The sequence below is a fragment of the Thunnus albacares genome, chromosome 6, assembly GCF_914725855.1.
Source record: "Thunnus albacares chromosome 6, fThuAlb1.1, whole genome shotgun sequence".
Taxonomy (NCBI): domain Eukaryota; kingdom Metazoa; phylum Chordata; class Actinopteri; order Scombriformes; family Scombridae; genus Thunnus; species Thunnus albacares.
The window spans coordinates 25,938,882-25,959,487 of record NC_058111.1 but is presented as its reverse complement, the minus strand read 5'-3'; the positions used below and the strand labels follow the sequence as shown (position 1 = coordinate 25,959,487).

At 38.6% G+C, this 20,606-nt stretch overlaps 2 protein-coding genes across 2 annotated transcripts; one reads left to right on the top strand and one right to left on the bottom strand.

Moving 5' to 3' along the window:
• The first annotated feature begins 507 nt into the window (after window positions 1-507).
• On the top strand, window positions 508-7,694 carry tbrg1 (transforming growth factor beta regulator 1). Its single transcript, XM_044354146.1, has 15 exons — window positions 508-616; window positions 817-959; window positions 1,511-1,568; window positions 1,684-1,766; window positions 2,079-2,115; window positions 2,477-2,539; window positions 3,342-3,578; window positions 3,728-3,798; window positions 3,938-4,179; window positions 4,306-4,442; window positions 4,864-5,010; window positions 5,528-5,625; window positions 5,717-5,827; window positions 6,272-6,417; window positions 6,923-7,694. Exons 2-15 carry the CDS (start codon window positions 841-843, stop codon window positions 7,009-7,011), a joined length of 1,638 nt encoding a protein of 545 aa, XP_044210081.1. The 5' UTR covers window positions 508-616; window positions 817-840; the 3' UTR covers window positions 7,012-7,694.
• siae (sialic acid acetylesterase) lies at window positions 7,586-12,841 on the bottom strand. The gene is made up of 10 exons (XM_044354147.1): window positions 12,668-12,841; window positions 11,488-11,646; window positions 10,888-11,042; window positions 10,313-10,451; window positions 9,925-10,093; window positions 9,597-9,757; window positions 9,376-9,509; window positions 9,052-9,206; window positions 8,235-8,421; window positions 7,586-8,083 (listed from the first exon to the last, which is right to left on the bottom strand). Exons 1-10 carry the CDS (start codon window positions 12,720-12,722, stop codon window positions 7,817-7,819), a joined length of 1,581 nt encoding a protein of 526 aa, XP_044210082.1. The 5' UTR covers window positions 12,723-12,841; the 3' UTR covers window positions 7,586-7,816.
• Between the last annotated feature and the right edge of the window lie 7,765 nt (window positions 12,842-20,606).

The window sequence follows — 20,606 nt, the reverse complement described above, 5'->3', positions numbered from 1 at the left end:
ATGTATTAAGAGAACTTTCCTAGTTCTCTTTATGCATCCATGCTTCAAAACCATTGATTTTAAGTCAATGTTCAAAACAAACTATTCCGGATATCCGGTCGGAGTGCTCTCAGTAAAAATGTCCGGTAAAACAACTGAGCCACTAACTATAATTCCTCTATCAATCTTCTTTATCGACAAACATTTTATTTTATTTATTTTTTTTACCGTCGATACTTGCTGTTTGCACCATCTCACAAAAATATTTGTGCTGTACACGCTCCATAGTGCAGCTGTATTCACGACGTTTAGCTTCTCTGCATGTAAACAACGCGATGAGGACGACTGATGGTTCCGTTTGTCAAACTTTTTTTTCAAGGATGGCGACGGAATGACCCGCCCTACTCTGCCTCTGATTGGCTAGTACTTAATGCCTTCGTTGATTAGGTTTAGAAATGAGAAATAGGACTGGTTAAGGTTAGGGTACGGATATCAGGATTTAGCCAATCAGAGAATAGACTTGACTTCGCCATCCTAGAAAAAAAATATTGCTTCCGGTTGATACACGACGGAAACAAACAACCCGGAGCACGTACTGATAGAGTGGGTTCAGCTCGTTTGCTGCACTTAAATCGAGGTGTGTGTATGCGTGTGTTTTTTTATAGCTAACCGCTACTCTTGTCCGTTATGTTATAAGCATTTGTTAGCAATTAGCAAGTGCTACTGTTTGCTACAACATGACAGAATAACAGGTTTCTGTGTGTCAGTGTTGCTACTGTGTGTTGTTCAGGCACCTGCAGACTAAGGACTGTCTATTGAATGTTCATATCTCTACAGGGCAGAGGCTCGTCCCTGTCTCCTATGGAGTCACTCAACACTTTTGAATCTGAGATGGAGGCTGATGGACAGGGAAGCTACTCTCTGTTTCCTGCTCTGGATAGCATTGCAAGTCTGTCTGGGACTGCTGAAACTCTGGAGAGGTTGTTGAACATAATGTGATTTTATAGCATGTATGTTATACTTTTACATCCAGCCTGGGCTCACTGCTTATAGATATAGAAGATACACTGTGCAAGATTTAACTTATGTGTACATTTCAGCAGCCTGGAGCACAGAGTGTGACTGCAGCATTATTATTGAGATAGTGTAGATTTGCCCAAAGTGGCCAAATGAAAATAGTTTCAGGCTTGCACTCCTCTCTACTGGCAAATAAATCAGAATATATATCAAGCTTATTACAAACAACAACTGAACAACAGCAAGCAAGTGTTTTACCTGGAAAATCCTGAACTTTGGTTTTGGTATCAAGGGATCACGGATGCATTGTGTTGATAAAAGCTGTGTTTTACTGTTAAGTTTACTGTGTAGAATTTATAAATGTGACAATATATGATTACTTTATATTCTGGATTAGCTTCACTATTTACTTAAATTTGTAATCATACATGCTCGATTTTCATATAGTGTAAGAGTTGCCAAAAATTAAATAATACTATTACACTAGATGATGCTTAACTGTTTTTATTTGCAGCGAACCACCCAGTGAAATTGCAGAGAAGCCAAACCTCACATGGCTCGATGCTGCCCAGGTATCTGACATTCATTCATCATATGTGATTTCTAGTAATAGCACTTATAGTAATCGACTACTGTGAGATTTGTTTGTTTGGTAAGTGTTTTCTGTTTCAACCCTTCCTCATGTAGATTGTGCTGGAGGAAGCAGGACGTCCCATGCACATAAAGGAGATTAAACAGAGAATCATCGACAGGGGACTTGTTCAATCTAAGTACAGCGATTTCTTACAATTTGCTACATTTCTTCTTGCCCTTGTGCTCATTTATGAAAGTTAAACTGTTGAATAGTGGGGATTTTTTTTAAAAATGTTAATTGTCAAGTTTCTTAAGTATTTTGGAGATAATCAGAATTGCAAGTTATTTACAATCTTATTGTTCCTCGTTAACGTTGGACAGTTTTAAAACAAATTCATGAAAACCAAGTTTGTGCAAAGAGGCTAAGTGTTTGTGTGTTGTTTCAGGATTGTCCTTTTAAAACTCAAAACCTTATAAAATTACTTCTTATCCTGTTCTCTCATTGGCAGCGCAAAATCAAGTCTGGAGGCCGTCATGTACCGTGAGGTAAGGAGGATTTTTGAGACTCAGTGTGACAGCAGCCCCTGCTGTTGAGTATAATAACTTGCGCTCCCACTCATCATTTGTGTTAGTTCAGTTGATACAAATGCTTCATCTTTATTTCCATTAGTATCTTTTCTTTCTCCATTATTTTCCATTCTGCTTCTTTTACATCACCTCACCATATTAAAGAGGGGAAGATTTAATGTGCTGTAATCAGAAAAAGGATACTTTGTGCTCAGATGCACCACACTTGAGCTTAATGTATCTTATAATGAACTGATCTAAATTGACCTCCAGCTTTTTGGGAATCAAATTTGGCTTTTCCAGCCCCGTGCATTGGCCTCAGTCTCACATTATGTTTCAGACACAAAAAGGCAGCAGGAGATTCAAGAGGATTGAGAACAGAAACGGAGTCTTTGCACTGCTGGTGAGTTTTATGGGACACTAATGCCAATTTCACACTAAACCTCAAATATGTTCTGGGATAATGAAAATGCATTTGACCTTTCATGCCTGACTATTTGTCATGGATAAATTCTGGGATGCTGTTATTCACACAAGACTTGGGTACAGAGCTGTAGTTCGATGCACATCACTGCCTAGTGTAATTTTGTCATATAGATGAAACTTATTGATGCTGAAAGTCCCATCTCAACATAATTATGTGATGGGTGCAGCGTCGCTTTTGCAGTTGCGATTGAAAGCTATCTGGTGTAATGTCTCAGGATATGTGCTATTTATTAAATTACTGTCTTTTTAAAGCAGATGCAAGGACATGGGGGTAATGCTAATGCAGCTGTGTGGCCCAGAAGAGCAGAATTTTATAGCAGAGACGACTAGAAGGCACTCTAACGCAGTTATAGCGGCAGTACTCCAAAGCACTAATAACTCCTTATTTATACTATAACTACTGTAGTACCTATGTTTACACTTTCAAAGCTGAGTAGTGTGAGAGCCTGGCAAAGACAGATGTTTTCCTGCATCTGTATGGATCTGAGATAAATTCAGAGTATAAATAATTTCAGCTTGTGCACTTTTTGTTTTCAGTGACTTTCATTGTTTGTCATATAGCAGTTTTAAATATAAGCTACATCTGTTATTATTTTATCATCTGCATTTAAGTGTGTTTTCATCCAGTATCCTGGAGGCAACACCAGCACAAGCCTCAGGTTCTCCCGGTGCACAGCGACAGATCTCTTGTCTTTCTCTCCTCCTCTGTCCTCTCACAGACTGATGAGGAGCGTCAACAGGCCCTGCAGGCCTTCACTGCCCAGTCTTTTCTCGGCTCCCCGCAGCAGAATACCATCTCCAGTTCTGGCTCAGGTACCTCGGGACCCGCCTTCCCATCCCCCACCAGTTCCTTTGAGCATAAGGGAAAGATGAAGAGAGGTCCGCGAAAAAACCAGAATGAAAAGTACAGGCTCAAGTACCTGAGACTGCGCAAAGCAGCTCGGGCCATGATATTTGTGAGTGAACTGTGTATTTATGAAAATTGCTTTTTCTGCATTATGGTTGTTACTGAATAGAACTACCAAGTATGTGGTAGTATGTGTCAAATATTTGTATGTTTTCAAATACACAGCTCTAATAATTTGTGTTATAATGATAATAACAGGAGAATGCAGCTCTTTGTGATGAAGTTGCCCACTTAGAGGAGAAGTTTCTGAGAGCAAAGGAGGAGCGCAGGTGAGTCTAAAAATGTGTTTAGCAAGGACCCACCACCGGCTTTGTGATGGTCAAGTCATATTTTGCACATTTTTCACTTCATGTGACATTAAAAAAAAAACAGGAGTCTAATTTTATTAATATTTATTTTCATTTCTAGGTTCTTACTGAAGTCGTTGTTGCAGTACCAGTCTTTGTCAGAGGGAGAGATACTGCCAACACCTGCATCAAGCTCTCATCCAGCTGTGCCGCCTGTTGCATTAACCTCAGGTTCAGCTGGGGCTTCAGGCCTGTCCGGGGGGCATAACCTTACATCAGTGGTGTCAACAGGGGACGAGGGACCTCTTAAAAAACCCAAGAAGGAAAGGAAAGAGCGAGGACGAGAGAACGGAAAGGAGGAACGTGAGTACTACGATGAAGTATTAATGTAGATGCATATTAAAAATAGATGGGACTTACAGGGAGAGCAACAGGATTAATGTGACTCGTGTGTGGTTTCATCAGTATTTTATTGTCATGTTTCTTCAGTTCCAAAGAAAATGTCTAAGAAGAGAAAACTAGCAGACGGCTCTCGGAAGCTGGTGCAACCCATCCCTCTGGACTCATCTGGTCGTCCCGTCTTTCCCATCGTACTGGGAGGATTAACAGTCTACAGTCTGGGAGAGGTCAGTGTCTGACATGACTCACATGTAGCAAACGTCCCATTTATAGTTTAGTGGAAGAAAAAAATTGAGTTTTTCCAAAACTGTGAAAGGCAGCTTCACCACAGGTCTCAGTTTTTGGGAACATTGAGAAGCAGAGACTGTTTGCCAGTTTTGACAAGTTTAAATGTTTGCTGTGAGAAAGGTCTGTTGTACCTGCCAACTCACTGGCACATCTTACTGAGACACTTACGTTATTAGTGTTTGAGTCTTCTTGCTGAGACAACTACAACAAACGGCCTATTATGAGTGTAAACTAATGATTAAATAAATCAATATTAACTATATAATACCAAAAAATGTGGGTAAAATGAAGCCTCTCTTAAAGCTGACCACTAACCATGACATGCATTTTACTAAATGCAAACTTTTGACTGCTCTTCAGATCATCACAGACAGAATGTTGTTCCATGACGAGTGTGCCATCTACCCAGTGGGCTTCTGCAGCACTCGAATCTTTGCTAGCATGAAAAACCCTGACCAGCAGTGCCTCTACACCTGCCAAATCAAGGATGGTGGAACAGGTCCACAGGTACACACACAGAGCTAGATTTACTGAGAAAAGAGGGGGGTCAGAGCAGCATGCCCAGCAGCTCTGGAGTGGAGCAGGTGGAGTTGGAGATGGTGTTGATGTGGGTGTTAATACTGAGGTAAATGCAGCCAAACAATGTGCTTCGTTACACCTGGTCTTCAGAGGCTGAGAGTTTTGCTGGCATGACTGACCATCGCAAATTGTGCAACCTTAGTAAATCCAGTAGAATGTGTTACATCCACACCCTGAAAAACTGGCACAAAAGCTGCAGTAAATCTGTTTCAAAGTTGTTAGAGAAATCTGTTTTAAGTACAGAAAATTAAACGTAAAGAGGACATTTGGTCTTCTCCAGTCCAATTGAGCAAAACTGCAGTGTACACTGGTGATAAAGTTTCAGACAAAATCTCTTTGTTTGTTCAGTTTGAAATGGTATGAATGACTAAGTTGCAATGGGGTGTTTGTTTGTAGGATATGTTAGGATGTAGGAGCTTTAAAATTTCCAACATTGTTCCCCCAGTTTGAGATTGTGCCTGAAGAAGATCCTCAGAATGCCATTGTGGCCTCCTCTGCCCTGACGTGCCACTCCAATCTACTAATGACCATTGCATCTGTCAGGTATCAAACTTCATCACAGACGCTTGTGGTTACATAGCATAATATAGTTTTCAATATAATTATGTACTTATTCAACATGTCCTTCTCCTAGCTCCAAGTCTGTTGAGCCCATTGTGCCATCAGGAGCAGACTTCTTTGGTTTCTCTCACCCCACCATCCAGAATCTGATCCAGAGTTGTCCTGGAGCACGCAAGTGTAGCAAGTAAATTCACCCTGCTAACTGAATGTGGATTAGTAGATTGTCATATAAAAATAGAATTGAGATTTGTTTTTAAATTGGAGAGAATAGATGACTTGCCCAGTGCTTAGTAGTGGCTGGTTGTCTAGTGTGCAGCCTTCCTGTCAACTACCTACTGGGAATATTTGAGGTCTAGTCATCTGAAACATGCTGATCCAACTTTTCATAAACAAGTAATTAGCAGACATTTATTATTTATTTCTAATTGCTTCTACATTTTTCGCTCATTGTGTTTCCCAGACAGGGACTAAAAAGGAATTTTACAAATTGATCATTGAATTACATGATTACACACCGAAACATATTTTCCAACCTGTTTGCATCTTGCATGCAACTAGCGTTTAGATTTCTTAATGCATATGAATTTTGGCTGATTTTAAGTACTCATTGGTTATTATGTTCATACAGCTACCGATGGATACGTTTTGAGGTGTGTCGCCCTGGTGATGGCCAAGTTCCTCACAGCCTGTCAGAGGACGACGCCTCTGTCAACTTTGAGGCCTACCAGAGACACCAGGGCTTTGACGAGAACATAAAGACGGAGCACATCACAGGTTGTTAAAAGCTGGTTTCCCATATCTTTGTTGTTACATCTGGTGGACCTTGATTTTTCATGTATAAGAAAAACATTTCACAGCTGTAGAGAGAACGAGTCTGATAATTGAATGTGAAAGGCAGAAGGACACAGTAGCCTTTAGGTTTAACAGCTTGGCTTGTAGTGAGGAGGTCACAGGGTAGAATCCCTCGGTGAGGAGACAAATGAAAAACTGAGTTTTCTTCCTCAACTGCGGTCAAAATATCAGTGGAGCTGCTCAGTGATACTTTGCTCTGTTGGAGAGTGTGAGAATAGCCCTCCTCACCCCATCAAATGCTCCTTTAGGCCTCTGGTGTAAATAATATATCATAAATGTAAGTGGTTACTGTAGGTTAGCTGAAAAAACAAGTATTATAATGCAATAATAATAAGAATATTTTGTTATCTCTTGTATTTATGCTAACATGATTACTCGGCATGACACTGATAGCGAAGCTGCCATTAATTATCCATCTTTCCCTCAGGACAGACACCACAGTCTCCTAGTTCCTCTCATCAGCACCACCTGACCTCCCCCACCATGAAGCCCTCTACCTCCTATTACAGCTCCTGAGATTCTGCTCCAAAGCACCTCTGAAATAACGGATTGTATTCATCAAGAACTCTCATTCTTATTTACCAGATTTACATTTTTTAAAATTCCAAACAATATACATTCAGTGTTTGTCAAACAGAGGTAGATAATAATTCAAACCTATGATATTTATTCTGCCATCTTCTAGCAAGCCCCAGACAAAGCATTACTGGGGATGTGTGCTAGCATGGTTGATGCCAACATACTGGATGTGGCTAGCAAGTTAGCTTCAAGCTCTGTATTTAAAATTGTATTTGTTACTCGATGACTCAAGCTGACATTATGTTGCAAATATAATTAGTATTGGCCTTTTCATTATTTGGGGATGACACTGGGAAAAAAAAAAAAAAAACTGTATTATGCCAAAAGTTTTGGTTCATGGGCAACTATTTGTGATCAACTGTTGGTACCCTACTTAATGTTGCAGTTGTAAAATTTTTCCAATTGAAACAACTATTGATCATGTTTGATTAATCAATAATTTGACTGCATTTCCATCTGTTTTTCTTTGAAGTAAAAGCATTGGTTTTGAATGCAACACACCCACACAAACTTAATTGTTGATTTGTCATTTATTTGTGCAAATGATACAAGTCGAAAGGACTCATTTGTGCTATAAACATTTGTTCAAATAAAACATTCATCTGTCATGATCTACAATATTCATACAGTCCAGCAATTATTGGCATTGGTTTTAACAGTGTAGAGTGTTTTATAGGCATTTTTTAATGGCAAATTTCCAAAAGTGGTTTGTTTCTTGCCAGAGTGACAATTAGTTTCTGGTTCAGTGCCTTTTCCAAATGGTTCCTTTGGCTGTTTTGCGGTTAATAACAAATGGAGGTGCAGGTAAATAACTAGTGGCACTATAGATTGGACAGGCTTTAAAGTCACAGGGCCAGTCTCTCCATGCATATCGAAGAGCAACTACTTCATCAGTATGTGGACAATAAATGGCAGCTAACTCAACGGTAGTATGATCCCACAGGATGATGGGAGCTGGAACCCAGTTGGACTTAGGCCCACATGGAGCTAAACTCTCCGAGCAACAGATCTAGATAAAAAACACAGGATAAGGCAGAGGCAATGATTTGAGCTCAATGATTTATTTAGCAAGACATTTGTCTTGAAAGAAATGATCATATCAAAACAGAATATGGGACAGAAATCTTGACTCACACCAAGTACTCCACTGCCAGCCTTACCTCAAAGATGTCTTTAGATGGTTTGACAAAGACTGTCTGGTTGTAGGTAATGCTGACAAACATTTTAGAGGACATGATTTGGCTGGGAAATGGTCCAAGGAAGGACACGTCCTTGTCATTATAAGCCACTGCCTTTGCTCCCAATGTCAGTCTGTAAGCTACATCATACTTGTCACGGGGATGGATCCTGAACAGAAGGTCAAATATCATTTAAACTGATGTAACGTAACGTTTCAGTATTTGGTACATTCATGAAGTCTGTCGATATGAAATTTCTACCAGCGACTTATATGAGGAGCAGGTTTTGTTGTAAGTATCTTAATACTATGTTTATAAGTATCTTAAAATCTATCTGTGGACAAACAGGAAGCTGGATCTGGAGCGTCTGAACATATGTGATGAGAGAGTTCTTTGCTCCAGATGAAACTTTGCATGCAGCATTTTGTACAAAGATAAACATTTGAATCAGGTCGAGCATGTGATGGGAGCAGAAATTGTCTCTCAAATGAGTTTTACGTGGAATTCTGACAAGTTTAAGAATTGTTGTTCAAATCTATGAGAAGGAGTTGGGACATAAGTGATTAAAAAGTCTTATTTACTTAGAACAGGCATGCACAGGTGCCTGATTGACAGAGTCACCGCAAACAGGGTGCTGACCGGTCAAGTGATGCAGATATTCTCTACAGCTCAAGACAGACGCTAATGATCCCTGCAGGATCTGAAGCGCTCCTAAGTGTAACTCACACATAGGTACGAGCAGGAGTTGAATGCTTTTCAGTGTTGTTAAGATTTCAGGTGCTATAAACAAGATCCTTACGTGCCGTAGGGTGATTTTTCATCCGGCAAATCCATAGCCACAGCCATGAATGTCCTCTTCATCCGAAAGTTTGGGGCAAAGCCTGTGTCGGCTGTCTGGTGCCAACGGATGTCTGGAAAGCCATCATATATGGCGCTTTTTTGGTTAGTGGACAGCTGCATTAAAGAGAAATGATGGATCAGATCTCTCTCTCTAAATAGTGACTTTAAAGAAAGCACTATAAGACAAGACCTGCACTATATTGAATATTTCATTTTTGATGTTTTTATCTTTCCATTAGTACTTGCTTCTCTTCTGCAAATTAAAACACAAATACTAACATACTTGGACAAATCCGAAGGGGAAGTCGATAGCGGTCTGCCCTCCTGAGCCCTTGTGAAACGCCATCCTCCAATCATCAATCATAGCAGGGAAAGAACAGTTGTACTGGTCTTCATGATATACTGTATTTGCCTCTCCTGAAAGTGCGGACAAGTCTCATAGATGCATGTAGTGTGTTTGGCTACAGTAAACATCTGATAACTGTGAAGGAAGACTTACTGTACCTTGGTACCAGATTGCTCCTTTGATGGTCATGTTGAGTAACGGGTGGATCATCGAATTCCACATGACAGAATTGTTCTCAAAGTGGGTGAGCGGTGGAAACATTCTCGTCGAATTCCACATGACAGAATTGTCCTCCAAGTGGGTGAGCGGTGGAAACATGCTGAAAGTAGAAACAGAGCAGTTAGTGCAAACTAAAAGTTTGTTAGTACACCAAACTATTGAGAGCATAAGAAGAGTTACTACACTTGCTCGAGTGCAGTAAAATTAGAAAAGCTTTTTAAATCTATCACCATGCATATCACTGCTCTGTTTTCTCTACACCCTTACTTGGTTTCTGTTGGCATTAGTCCACAGTACTGCAGTGCTCTCGAAGATGACCACGCTTCGATTGGCGTGCCTCCCCAACACGACTCCACCAATCCTATTGGGTACTTCAGGTAATCATACAAGTAACGGCCAAAGAGCCAGCACACTGCAGAGAACCCAGGCAGATTATCTGGAAACACACAAACCTGTTAACCAATCAGCAGAATGCAAGCAGGTGGTACAACACATGATTAGATAGAGCACTATGCTTGATATTTAAAAATAATTAGAAAGTATGAATTACCAAATGTGATTCCACGATACTTGTTATACTATACCATAAGAAAATGACGTAGGAACAAATATAATATATGCATGAAACAATTCTATGAATGAATCCTTCGCGTACTTGCTGTGGGCACAGACCAGGGAAACTTCACCTCAATCAGGTCATTCAGCTCAGTGTCACTCCGGTTCAAGGCCACCATGAAAGTCCTCACATGAGGATACTTATCTGCGATGGCCAGCTCCTCTGATTTATTCAAAAGCTATTGGAGATTAACAAATACATGAAAGTTCACAAATCAATCAAATAATACAGTTCCCCCCTAAGAATACTTCCTGTCACTGATGTATTTGTGCAAACTTTCAAACTATTACAGCCACATCACAGCTTTCTGCTTTTTTAGCACCAGATGAAAGTTGTTCGAGTGCATGTTACAGATGTTGTCATCTTTCTGGCACTGATACACACAATTATGTTACACCAAACTAGTTTTTAATCAAAAGCTAAAATGTATTTGCACATACATACTATTGCTTTGTGCTGCACTCACAATTTCAGATAAATATCACACAATCACTTTTCTAACTTTCTATGCTTTTTGTGTGTTTGTGATTCGCTGCAGTAAGACTTATACTGCACATGTATGTTACCATGGTCAAGTATATTAAACAGATAGGTGTACACCTAGCTCAGTCTACCTGAGATACTTCAAAGAGCATGTTGCTTTGTCCTCCGCACAGCCAAACGTCTCCAAACAGCACATCTGTCAGAGTGGCTGTACTGTTGCCAATAAATGCCGACACATTGTAGGGACCACCGGCCTCAACGGGGTCAAGGGTGACTCGCCAGATGCCTGTGTGTGTTATGGACATTACTCATGACAACAGCAGTAATCGATGCATGGACTGTCAACAATATTAAGTGACCAAATTAATATACTGTAGGTGGAAGACATGCTCTGCCAGGGAAAAAGTGGATGCAAGTCAGTAAGACAGCGATCCTGATGTTTTAAACTCAGTAGTGGGATTAAGAACTGCAGATGAGTTGCCATAATGAAAAGCAAAATCAGGAAACATGAAACATGCAAAACAGTTGAAAAACAATATTCTGAGAATCATTTCCAAACCATGATTTTCAGGCCACTTCCTCTATGTCACCAGTCATTGTACAACAGAGGCTCTGGTACAAAATGGTGTCTCTGCCACTGTCAGGATCACTAAGTTTGTTCTCTTTTTCAATCCAGTATCCTGCAGATGTCTGCATAAACTTCCCACCTGACAACAACTGGGTGTATTTACCTTTTGTCACAGTGGCTGAGGTTTTCTGGTTTACCGGTCCTAACAAGAAGAGGATGACCTCTTCACCCTCGGGGCCGTAGCCCCACAGCACAGCTTTCTCTGGAGACTTCTTCAGCACCATGTGGTCTCCGTAGTAGGAGGCAAAGGAAAGTTGTCCATCTATACACACAGACAAGTCTGTTTATGTCCTCTACTGCTGGACAACAGCTCTCACCCTTCAAAGATGTATTATTGGGTTATCACAACTTTCAAAATGAGTGTAGTGGATTTAAAAAAAAAAAATCTAGTTTTTATTCTTACAAAGTATCAGTTTATTGTATTTAAATATGAATTGAGGCACTACATCAATTGCATTAGGATCTCTTTCAATTCAAATACAACTAAAACTGTATGTTGATTTTCCTCTTTGAATATTACTTGACTTTTTTTTTTTTAATTCAGATTTATTTATGTACTTTTTCCTCTTTGATGCATGTTTGTGATGTGTATACCTGTTTTGTCCTTTTGCCCTATATGTTATCTGTATGCAATAAAGTTTTAATGGCTGCAACTAAGGATTAACGATTAATCTGACAATTTTTTCCTTGATTACTCATTTTGTCTATAAAATGTCAGAAAATAGTGAAAAATTAGAGCCCAAGATGATGTCTTCAAATGTTGTGTTTTGTCTGGTCAGCAGCCCAAAATCCAGATACTAAGTTTTACTGCCAAGTATGACATATAAAAGTTTCAATTAACTCATAAAAGTTTCATACTCACATTTGAAAAGTTGAACCCAGCACTTTGTCATTTTTTCCTTACTGAGGACTTAGCGACTACTCGACTAACCATTATTTGACTAATCATTGCAGCCAGGGCACAAAATTAGCACCAGCCAAATTCTGGCAACACATTTGAATATGCGTACTCTGACTGCAGCTCTACATTATGATCAGTCATTTATCCTACCACTTAAATTACTTAAGCAAAGTCTTAGAGAATGCCATGAGAGATTATTATGAAAAAAAAAAGTGTAAAGGTATCAAAATCCTGATGTAAAACAGCATCAGAAATGTTATTGATAAATCAGGAGGTGCTGTGTACATACATGGGACAAAACAGAGGAGGCTGCTGCAGAGTTTACACAGCACAATGCAGTTTAAACCGGACACACATCTTAACAGACTGTAACATTACTCACCACAGGCGTGAATAGAAGCAATAAGTAGAAAAACAGCACACAGTGTTATCGCCATGTCAGTAAACGACCTGCGTCAATAGAGCACCGGGCACTTGTGCCTGAGGAAGTCATATGATTTCTGAGCCAGTTCAGCTTGTTCAGTCAGCTGGGGGGAAGAGTCAGGAAGCTCATCGTTGTCCAACCGCACCTGTGACGTCACCCAGACGCGCAGGCGCAGTACAGTTCCTCTCGACCGCCAAAACATATTTCTTGAAATTATTAGGCTCCATTTCCCCAAAACTCTAAACACAAATTACATAAATGCACACTCATCTTAACAAGCTTCCACATCAAAACAAAACTCTCCACTCATAACTGTGTAATCTTACAGAACATAGAATATATATGTATATAAATACATATCAAATACACATAAACTACAAAACAGCCATTACACATTGCTGATATCAATTCAAAACACTACCGTGAAAACCTGATACTGCAGTTAATAATGGTGCTTATGGTTTTTCCCCAGAACCTCGATGATGAACACAATAAGACATATGTATACATTTTCAAAATGTTTAATTTCTCAATGTGCTATAGTAGAAATCACATGTTTTCTGCCTCAGGTCTTTGTGGATCCATTGTTCCAAAACAAGTAAAATGACCCATGGCCCTGTTATCTATCCATCCTGCGGTTCTGATTGATGTGCGAACCATTTCAGCTTTTAGTGTTTCCACCTGGGGAATTGTGTGTTAATTGGGTTCCAGCTGTGATGACTTGGGTTAATTAAAATGAGCACATGAGTGAAAACAGGGGAATAGTAGTTTTGGGAAATGGGTCTGTCTTTTGGTAGATGGCGTCATGGTTTGAGATGTTTAGTTAATAGGCCCAGTTATATTGTGTAAGCGATCAAGAAAAAACCATAAAGAATCTCACCGACTATTTGAAATGTCTTAATTATTTATGCCATAATAATTTTTAAAAAATGAATCACCACCACATGAAATCTTGTATGTAGGAAAAACATTACTGCACAGATCTCTTTGGTTTCTACACCAGCTGTGGTTTCCTGTGGTACAATGTGTTGCACTCGTGACTAGACTCAACAGTAACTGCTGGCTGCTGCACATTCACACTTGTTGGCAGTGCAATCAAGATTATTTTGCCTGTGTTCAGTTACTCTGTAGTCTTGCACTTGTGTCTTGTTGAACACATTTGGGGATAAAACAAATCTCAAATTGGTCACTGATCTTTAAAGATTAATTGTATACTTTTTTTTTACCACTTGGGGGCAGCAAAATTCTACAACAAGCTGACAGACACATAAAGTAATTGTGTGCAAAACATTTCTTATAGTAGCAGTGAGAGAGCATGTAACTTTCAGACCTCTTTATCCGATAGTCATTGAGAAATTTCACCCAAAACCACAAATGTCAGCAGAAAAAATGATGTGACAAGATGGCTTATGTAACTGAATTACCCTCAGGCCAAAATTGCAACGAACAATGTTTGTAATAGTATGTGATATTTCAGGTCTGTCCTGTACCAGATTGGTTGTTGTGGCAATGTCTCTTCAAGAGTTAAAAAACATGGTGTTTTTTATGTGTTTTTTTTCCTTTACTTTATCTTTTCTTTCTTTTTTGAGTGATTCATCTTCTCAAACATAGACAAATGTTGGTGTTTACACACTTTCCCAAATGTTTTGAATGAATAAAATGCTTATATTGGATGGTCTAAATATAGGAACCAGATCACTCTTCAGCCAGCATTATGGTAACAGTTGTTTAATGAGTCTTGGAATTACCAACAATAAAATAAAACATAATAGTCACGTCAAGTCAATGTTATTTATATAGCCCAAAATCAAAAATCTTAAATTTACTCTATAAGTCTTTACAGTCTGCACAGCATATGAACCATCTATCCTAATAAACAACTACAGCAAGTGCTTATGATACATTAAAACTACATAACAGTTTTTTTCAAATCTGCCCCTCAGAAACCTAAAGTCGGATACTACTGTGAGTTGAATCCTCATGAAGGCCAAAGTAATTAACATCTATGGACTGTAACAACAGAATGAAAAATGAAAGCAGCTGTAACATTAATTATCCAATGGTTTACTAGCCAGGTGTTTATTTACCCAAGCATTTTATGTGTTTGCCTGTAGTAAAGACAAATGAACCACCATGTTCTGTTGGCATGCTATTCAATACAAAACTTCAACACTTATTCAGAGATAAGTGATGGATACAGAAAGGAGAATGGGAAAGCTGTTGTTTGGAGCACAACGTAATGAGAAATCTGTATAGAAATGCACAGTAAGGTGACTACAAGTACATTCGGAGGGTTACATGAAATTATTTCCCTTTGCATGAATGCTAAAAGTGATCATTTGACCCTGCAGCCTTCAATGTGCGCCGACCGTGTCATTACACACCTCTTCAAAGGGGGGCAATTTTTAAAATTTCAAATTGCACATTTATCTTAATGTGGTCCCGAGGCTCACACTATGCATGTTCAATATACAGTCAGCAACAGACATACATGAAACTTGTATCATCAATGCTTTCTCAGCTTTCCATGTATATCCCTTGTAATTTTAGCTTTATGCCTACCCCCCATCAGCCTGACTGCTAATTGACACAGCCGTCAAATCCTACCACAGCCTTGTTATAGCATCTGTGAGACAACTTCTAACATTGTGAACATATGCCACTTTAGACATGATGAAAAAGGAAACAGAATGGGAACTATCTTTCTGAACTGAGTGTTTAGGAGAAATATGCCTCAAAGACACACGCTTGGCTCTATGATGTAAGCACAACATAGTCACCAGAACACATTCGTCAGTTGTAATACATGTTTTTTGGGCCAGCTTGATTGTAATCCTTTTATTCCATTAGCTTTTACATTTTAGTACCCACACACGTCCTGTCTACTATGACGCTGATGGGACAATAGGCTTGTAATCATGTTCATCAAAGGTAAGGCTCCTTTGGTTCAATTAGTTTCAGTCTCCGAACTTGAAAATACTGAAGTAAAATGTTTTTTTTTTCAAGTAAAAGGATTTCTTTTCAACTGTCGTTGTGGATTTTGTGCAAAGTATTGAATAGTTTTTGAACAGTTTATAATGTTATGTTTACACAAATTTTATAGTTCGCCAATGTGAGGGCTTAAATTTCCAAAACCACATTCTTTTGACCCTTCAGCTTCAGAAATGATGTATTATAATATATCTGTTCTTTAGATTGTTCAGAAAAAAATCCAGTTTGGATCTTAAGGTGTGATGCAAGAGGACAAACTTTGTTGTCGAAGTTGTGCTCTGTTGACCCTGGAACTCTGATTTCCCAGTAGATCCACAGAAGCAGCTGCTCTGTGACCTTCCTGTGAAGGAAGGGTAATATAAGCAAATGAAGAGAAAATAACCAAATCTTCTGGGTAATCAAAAATAACTACAGAAGTTGGGTTTGTAAATAATATACTGTAGTTGGTTTCCAGTTATGCTCTCAATAGAATTTCAAATAAGCTATAAAAGAAAATAAGTGTTTATGAAAGTGCACATATTAGAAAAGTACAACTAAATTTGGAGGATTGTTTTGATCTCAGAAGAACAGATTGCCTCCACAAATTAGTTTTCCCCTTTTTCTTATTTGTTTTTATTTGATTTCTTCCTAGATATATTTGCTATAACATGTCACCCTTAGAAAACAAAGCAAATAGGGAATTGTAAGAAAAACGACTACTTTAAAATTCCCCCTCAACATGTATCCTTTACATATTTTCAACCCCACCAGGCGTTTTATGAGCATGAAATTAGTTTTTGACTGACAGTCGAGAAAAGGCCTTTGTATTGTGTAGAGTGTCACATCACCATTCTGCTAATCAAGAAAAAGGCAGGTCTTGCATTGCATTTTTCTTTCTCTTTATTTTTTTTTAACAAACATGTAACAATAATTAATAAATAAAATATAATATATAAATAATAACAACAATAATACTATATAAATAATATTAAAAAAATAAAACTGAGTATATAACCTTTCTGGGTAAAACAAAGCAATTGGCGAAACACTGTATTTGTGCCACATATGCTCCTTATGTGCACTGTACCTGCTAACAAATACAAAAAAAATAGTTTTACAGGAATTATCAAAGGTTTAATGACAAGGAAAATATAATGACTGCAGACATTTAGAGCTTTGTGGCCTGTTACACAGAAATACAAAACAAAAAAAGAATCCAATAATACATTTAAAATACAGTAATAACTTGCCATTGATGTATTAACATTGACATGGAGCTCAGTACAGTTGCTAAGTAATATCATACATCAGGAAGACAAATGGCATTAGAGACACTCTCTGTATGGCAATTACCTGTATGTACTGACAGAGAGAACAATATCTTGCCATGTGCTTTGCCAATTACAGCAGCCTGCACATTTTTCCCATGCTATAAATGAACTAATTGCACACACAAACACACACAACACACACACACACACACACACACACACACACACACACACACACACACACACACACACACACACACACACACACACACACAGAACAGAGAACAGAACAGAGATCGATAGTAATACACACATGTCTGAGTTTCTCTCTAAAAAAAAAAAAATTAAAAAAAGAATTGCATTATTGGCACCTCCCGATCTGTAATTTATTTATCATTTTTCTGTACATGTAGACCAAGACAGCATCAAACTGACACTGCATTTCCATGTGAGTAATGCTCCAATATTATCACTCCACTTCAGAGTCCCAGCCTGTGCTCAAATTAGATTGCAGAAATTGGGTTGAAAATGGCTATCCCTTCTCTAGTGATCCGTGGAATGGGCTCTGGTCTGTTCCATCACATTTTACAGCTAATTTCATGTGGCGAAATGAGAGATGCAAATATGTTTGTGGTATCATGCATGAACCAAGATTTACGACTGCTGTCTAGGGCTCTCATAGGTCTCTTAACACATCAATTCCCATCCATCATGTGATAAATCCCTCGAATTAGCGCCTCCCTTTAAGTCACTCAGCAGCTATTAGGTGCATGAGAGGAGCCTGAGCATCATCTCCATAACCTACAATTGCACTGCGCTTTTAACACTTTCACACTCACTGCCACCTAAATCAGTTTACACATGAGACTTGCCTTGCCCCATTTGTGCCAAAACTACCTGCTGAAAAATAGATGTTTGGGCTACTGTAAATTCACTTTCAATAAAGTCTATTGAAAAAATATGCAACATTTTTCTTTAAAATATGAATGAAACTATTAACCACAAAAAGTGTCCTCATGTCCAATATGTAAACATGTTATTTGAAATTGAGGCTGGGAGATTGGGAAGTGTGAGTCTGCGTATTATAATTAAGCTCTATTGTCATTTTGTTGTTAAAAACATTACTGTACTGTATTACTGTGTGTATATGTTGAATTATCGATCAACAATTAAAGTTAAAAGAAACCTTTAATATGATTTATAGTCTCAGATGTTCCAGCCCTGCACTACACTGTATCTAGAGAACCAAATGACAAGTGCAAATGTCCTGGAAGTTATTTATTGCCTCATGAGCTGCACTCTTATAACACAGAAAAGTAACAAAACAAAATTGCTAGTCACATCCAGCCTCACATAGCGCTCCAGCTCTCAGCCTCCTACACAGATCTAAATTGGTTCCTGGCTTGATGAAAGGCTAAAATGTTGTAGCATTACTTAATAATGCTGCTTTTGCTGGAGGAAATATAGCTGATCAGGGTGTAAGTGCTCACGTATGTTTCACAGTATTTCTGGCATCAGGTATTCAACACACAGTTTCAAATAAGTGTCAATTACTGAAGCCACTGCTGACCTGCGTTCAATACATGTCGGTCAGAAACAGCTGGAGGTAGACGGTGGAGAAAATTGATATTGGTGAGCTATACTGTAATGGCATATACTGTATACAAACACGGCAGCAGTGGCAGGAGGGCTCTTCACCCTCTGGTTATGATTTCTAATAATATTGCAAACAGATATACAAATACAAAGAAGTGCACTCCTTGTTGGATCATAAACAGGGTGAATAACCAGAGGAACAATATGAAAATGACAGCAAAGCAAAATGCAAATGCTATAACATTATTAATGACCTTCTCTATTTCAGTGGCAAGCCATTAGATCATAAACCAAAGCCCACACTGATACAAGCCTCGGAGGAACAATCCTGGCAGATTGTCAATTTAATAAATGGAAGTATGTGGCTCATCAGATATTGTGATTTTTGCTTTGAAGCAAATAGCATAAATTGCAGCTGTGGTTCAAGAGGTGGAGCGATTCATCCACTAATCAGAGGGTCAGTGGTTTGATCCTCCAGTCCGCATGTCAAAGTGTCTTTGGGCAAGATATTGAACCCCAAATTGCTGTGTGAGTGTGTGTGTGGATGAGCGAGCATAGAAACATCGTGGGGTGCTTTGGATAGGAAGCGCTGTATCACTCCTGAAGAGCAGGTTGGCACCTCACATGGCAGCCTCTGCCATCAGCGTATGAATGTGTGTGTGAGTGGGTGAATGTTGGCATGTAGTGTAAAGTGCTTTGAGTGGTTGATAAGACTAGAAAGGTGTGATATAAATGCAGTCCATTTATCATTTAGCATAAGTCAATATATCATACTCATTTTTCAAGTTGTAACTCATATACAGCGGTGAGAGTGGTACTGTTTATCACTGCCATACATTTAAATGCTGATATCAAATAAGCTGCGTTACTTTTTTTAAATATAGATTTAGTAAATGAAGATAATTTAAATGATATATAATGAGACTCTTTGTTGATTACTCTATTCCTTGTCAAAACCACAGATGAGAGAAGTGAAAATTTGTATTAGCAAAGAAGCTCATATAATCCTTGCAATCATATTTCAAAAATGACATATTCCCCACCATATGTTTCTAAATACTGTATTACATGCAAATGACAAAGTCAGAACATCAGGGCAAAGTCAAATAAAAGATCAATAAAACAGGCTGATTATAACCAGCATATATGGATAAAACAATAAAAGGTAATTAAAAACAGAGGCTGGGTTACAGTGAGGAAGGGAGCTGATAAAGTGGCAGGTTGTACAGATATGTTTTAAGCAATTGTTTTTAAACTAAAATTCCATAATTTTGTGGCATAGTTAAAAAAAGCAGCATCCCCAATTATTAGTACCATTATTATTAGTAATATTATTGGTTAGTTTTGTTTGTTAACTTTCTAGGCATGGTGTGTTGCCAGGCAACCAACCCTCCTCTCCTTAGGAAAACAAAAGACTAGCGCTTTTATATTAGCAGCAGGATTAGACAATAGCAAGCACAGGGACAGACGGTACACACAACTACAATTATTCAATCATACCGGTGAACAATTAGCTGCACATTGACATTTAAATCATTATTTTATCTTAAATGCCTGCTGTTATAAGCTCTACTGTCTGCATTGAGTGATAATGTCATTAAAATGCACATAAAAGTGTATATGTCTACATGTGTTTGTTGTGGAGGATATAGACATTAACAATGTTTTGGTTTTTTGTCATGATAATCAAAGCACCCTGGGATTTTTTTTCTCCTTTTGCCTTCCTGTTGTGTGAAGTACAGTATATTCTGTATCTGTAATCTGAAAAAAGAGACAAAAAAGAAACAACTCTGTTTCTAGTACTAAGAGTAAAATGCACTGTCTCTCCTTGAAAAGCAGCATTTAAAGTGTATATGTGTGCTCCCAGTGTGTTTCTCTTGCAGGTATGCTCTCCTGAGTTTAATCATGGCTGCTGCTAGCCCTACATCCATGTCTCCTATATCTCTTCCCTGTTTAAAATAGGAACGGCTCCTCCATCATTAACAGGCTGCATCAAAGACACAGGCAATTATACACTTGGTGCATTCACTGTCTTTCGCTGCTCACATTACACACTTCAC

Excerpts from the sequence above, each read along its gene's own strand:
- tbrg1 (XM_044354146.1), top strand. The coding sequence starts at position 841 with ATGGAGTCACTCAACACTTTTGAATCTGAGATGGAGGCTGATGGACAG. Across the intron at positions 960-1,510 it reads ACTGCTGAAACTCTGGAGAG|CGAACCACCCAGTGAAATTG; the intron begins GTTGTTGAACAT and ends TTTTATTTGCAG. Across the intron at positions 4,443-4,863 it reads CAGTCTACAGTCTGGGAGAG|ATCATCACAGACAGAATGTT; the intron begins GTCAGTGTCTGA and ends ACTGCTCTTCAG.
- siae (XM_044354147.1), bottom strand. The coding sequence starts at position 12,722 with ATGGCGATAACACTGTGTGCTGTTTTTCTACTTATTGCTTCTATTCAC. Across the intron at positions 11,043-11,487 it reads CTCAGCCACTGTGACAAAAG|GCATCTGGCGAGTCACCCTT; the intron begins GTAAATACACCC and ends TAACACACACAG. Across the intron at positions 9,758-9,924 it reads CTAATGCCAACAGAAACCAA|CATGTTTCCACCGCTCACCC; the intron begins GTAAGGGTGTAG and ends TTCTACTTTCAG.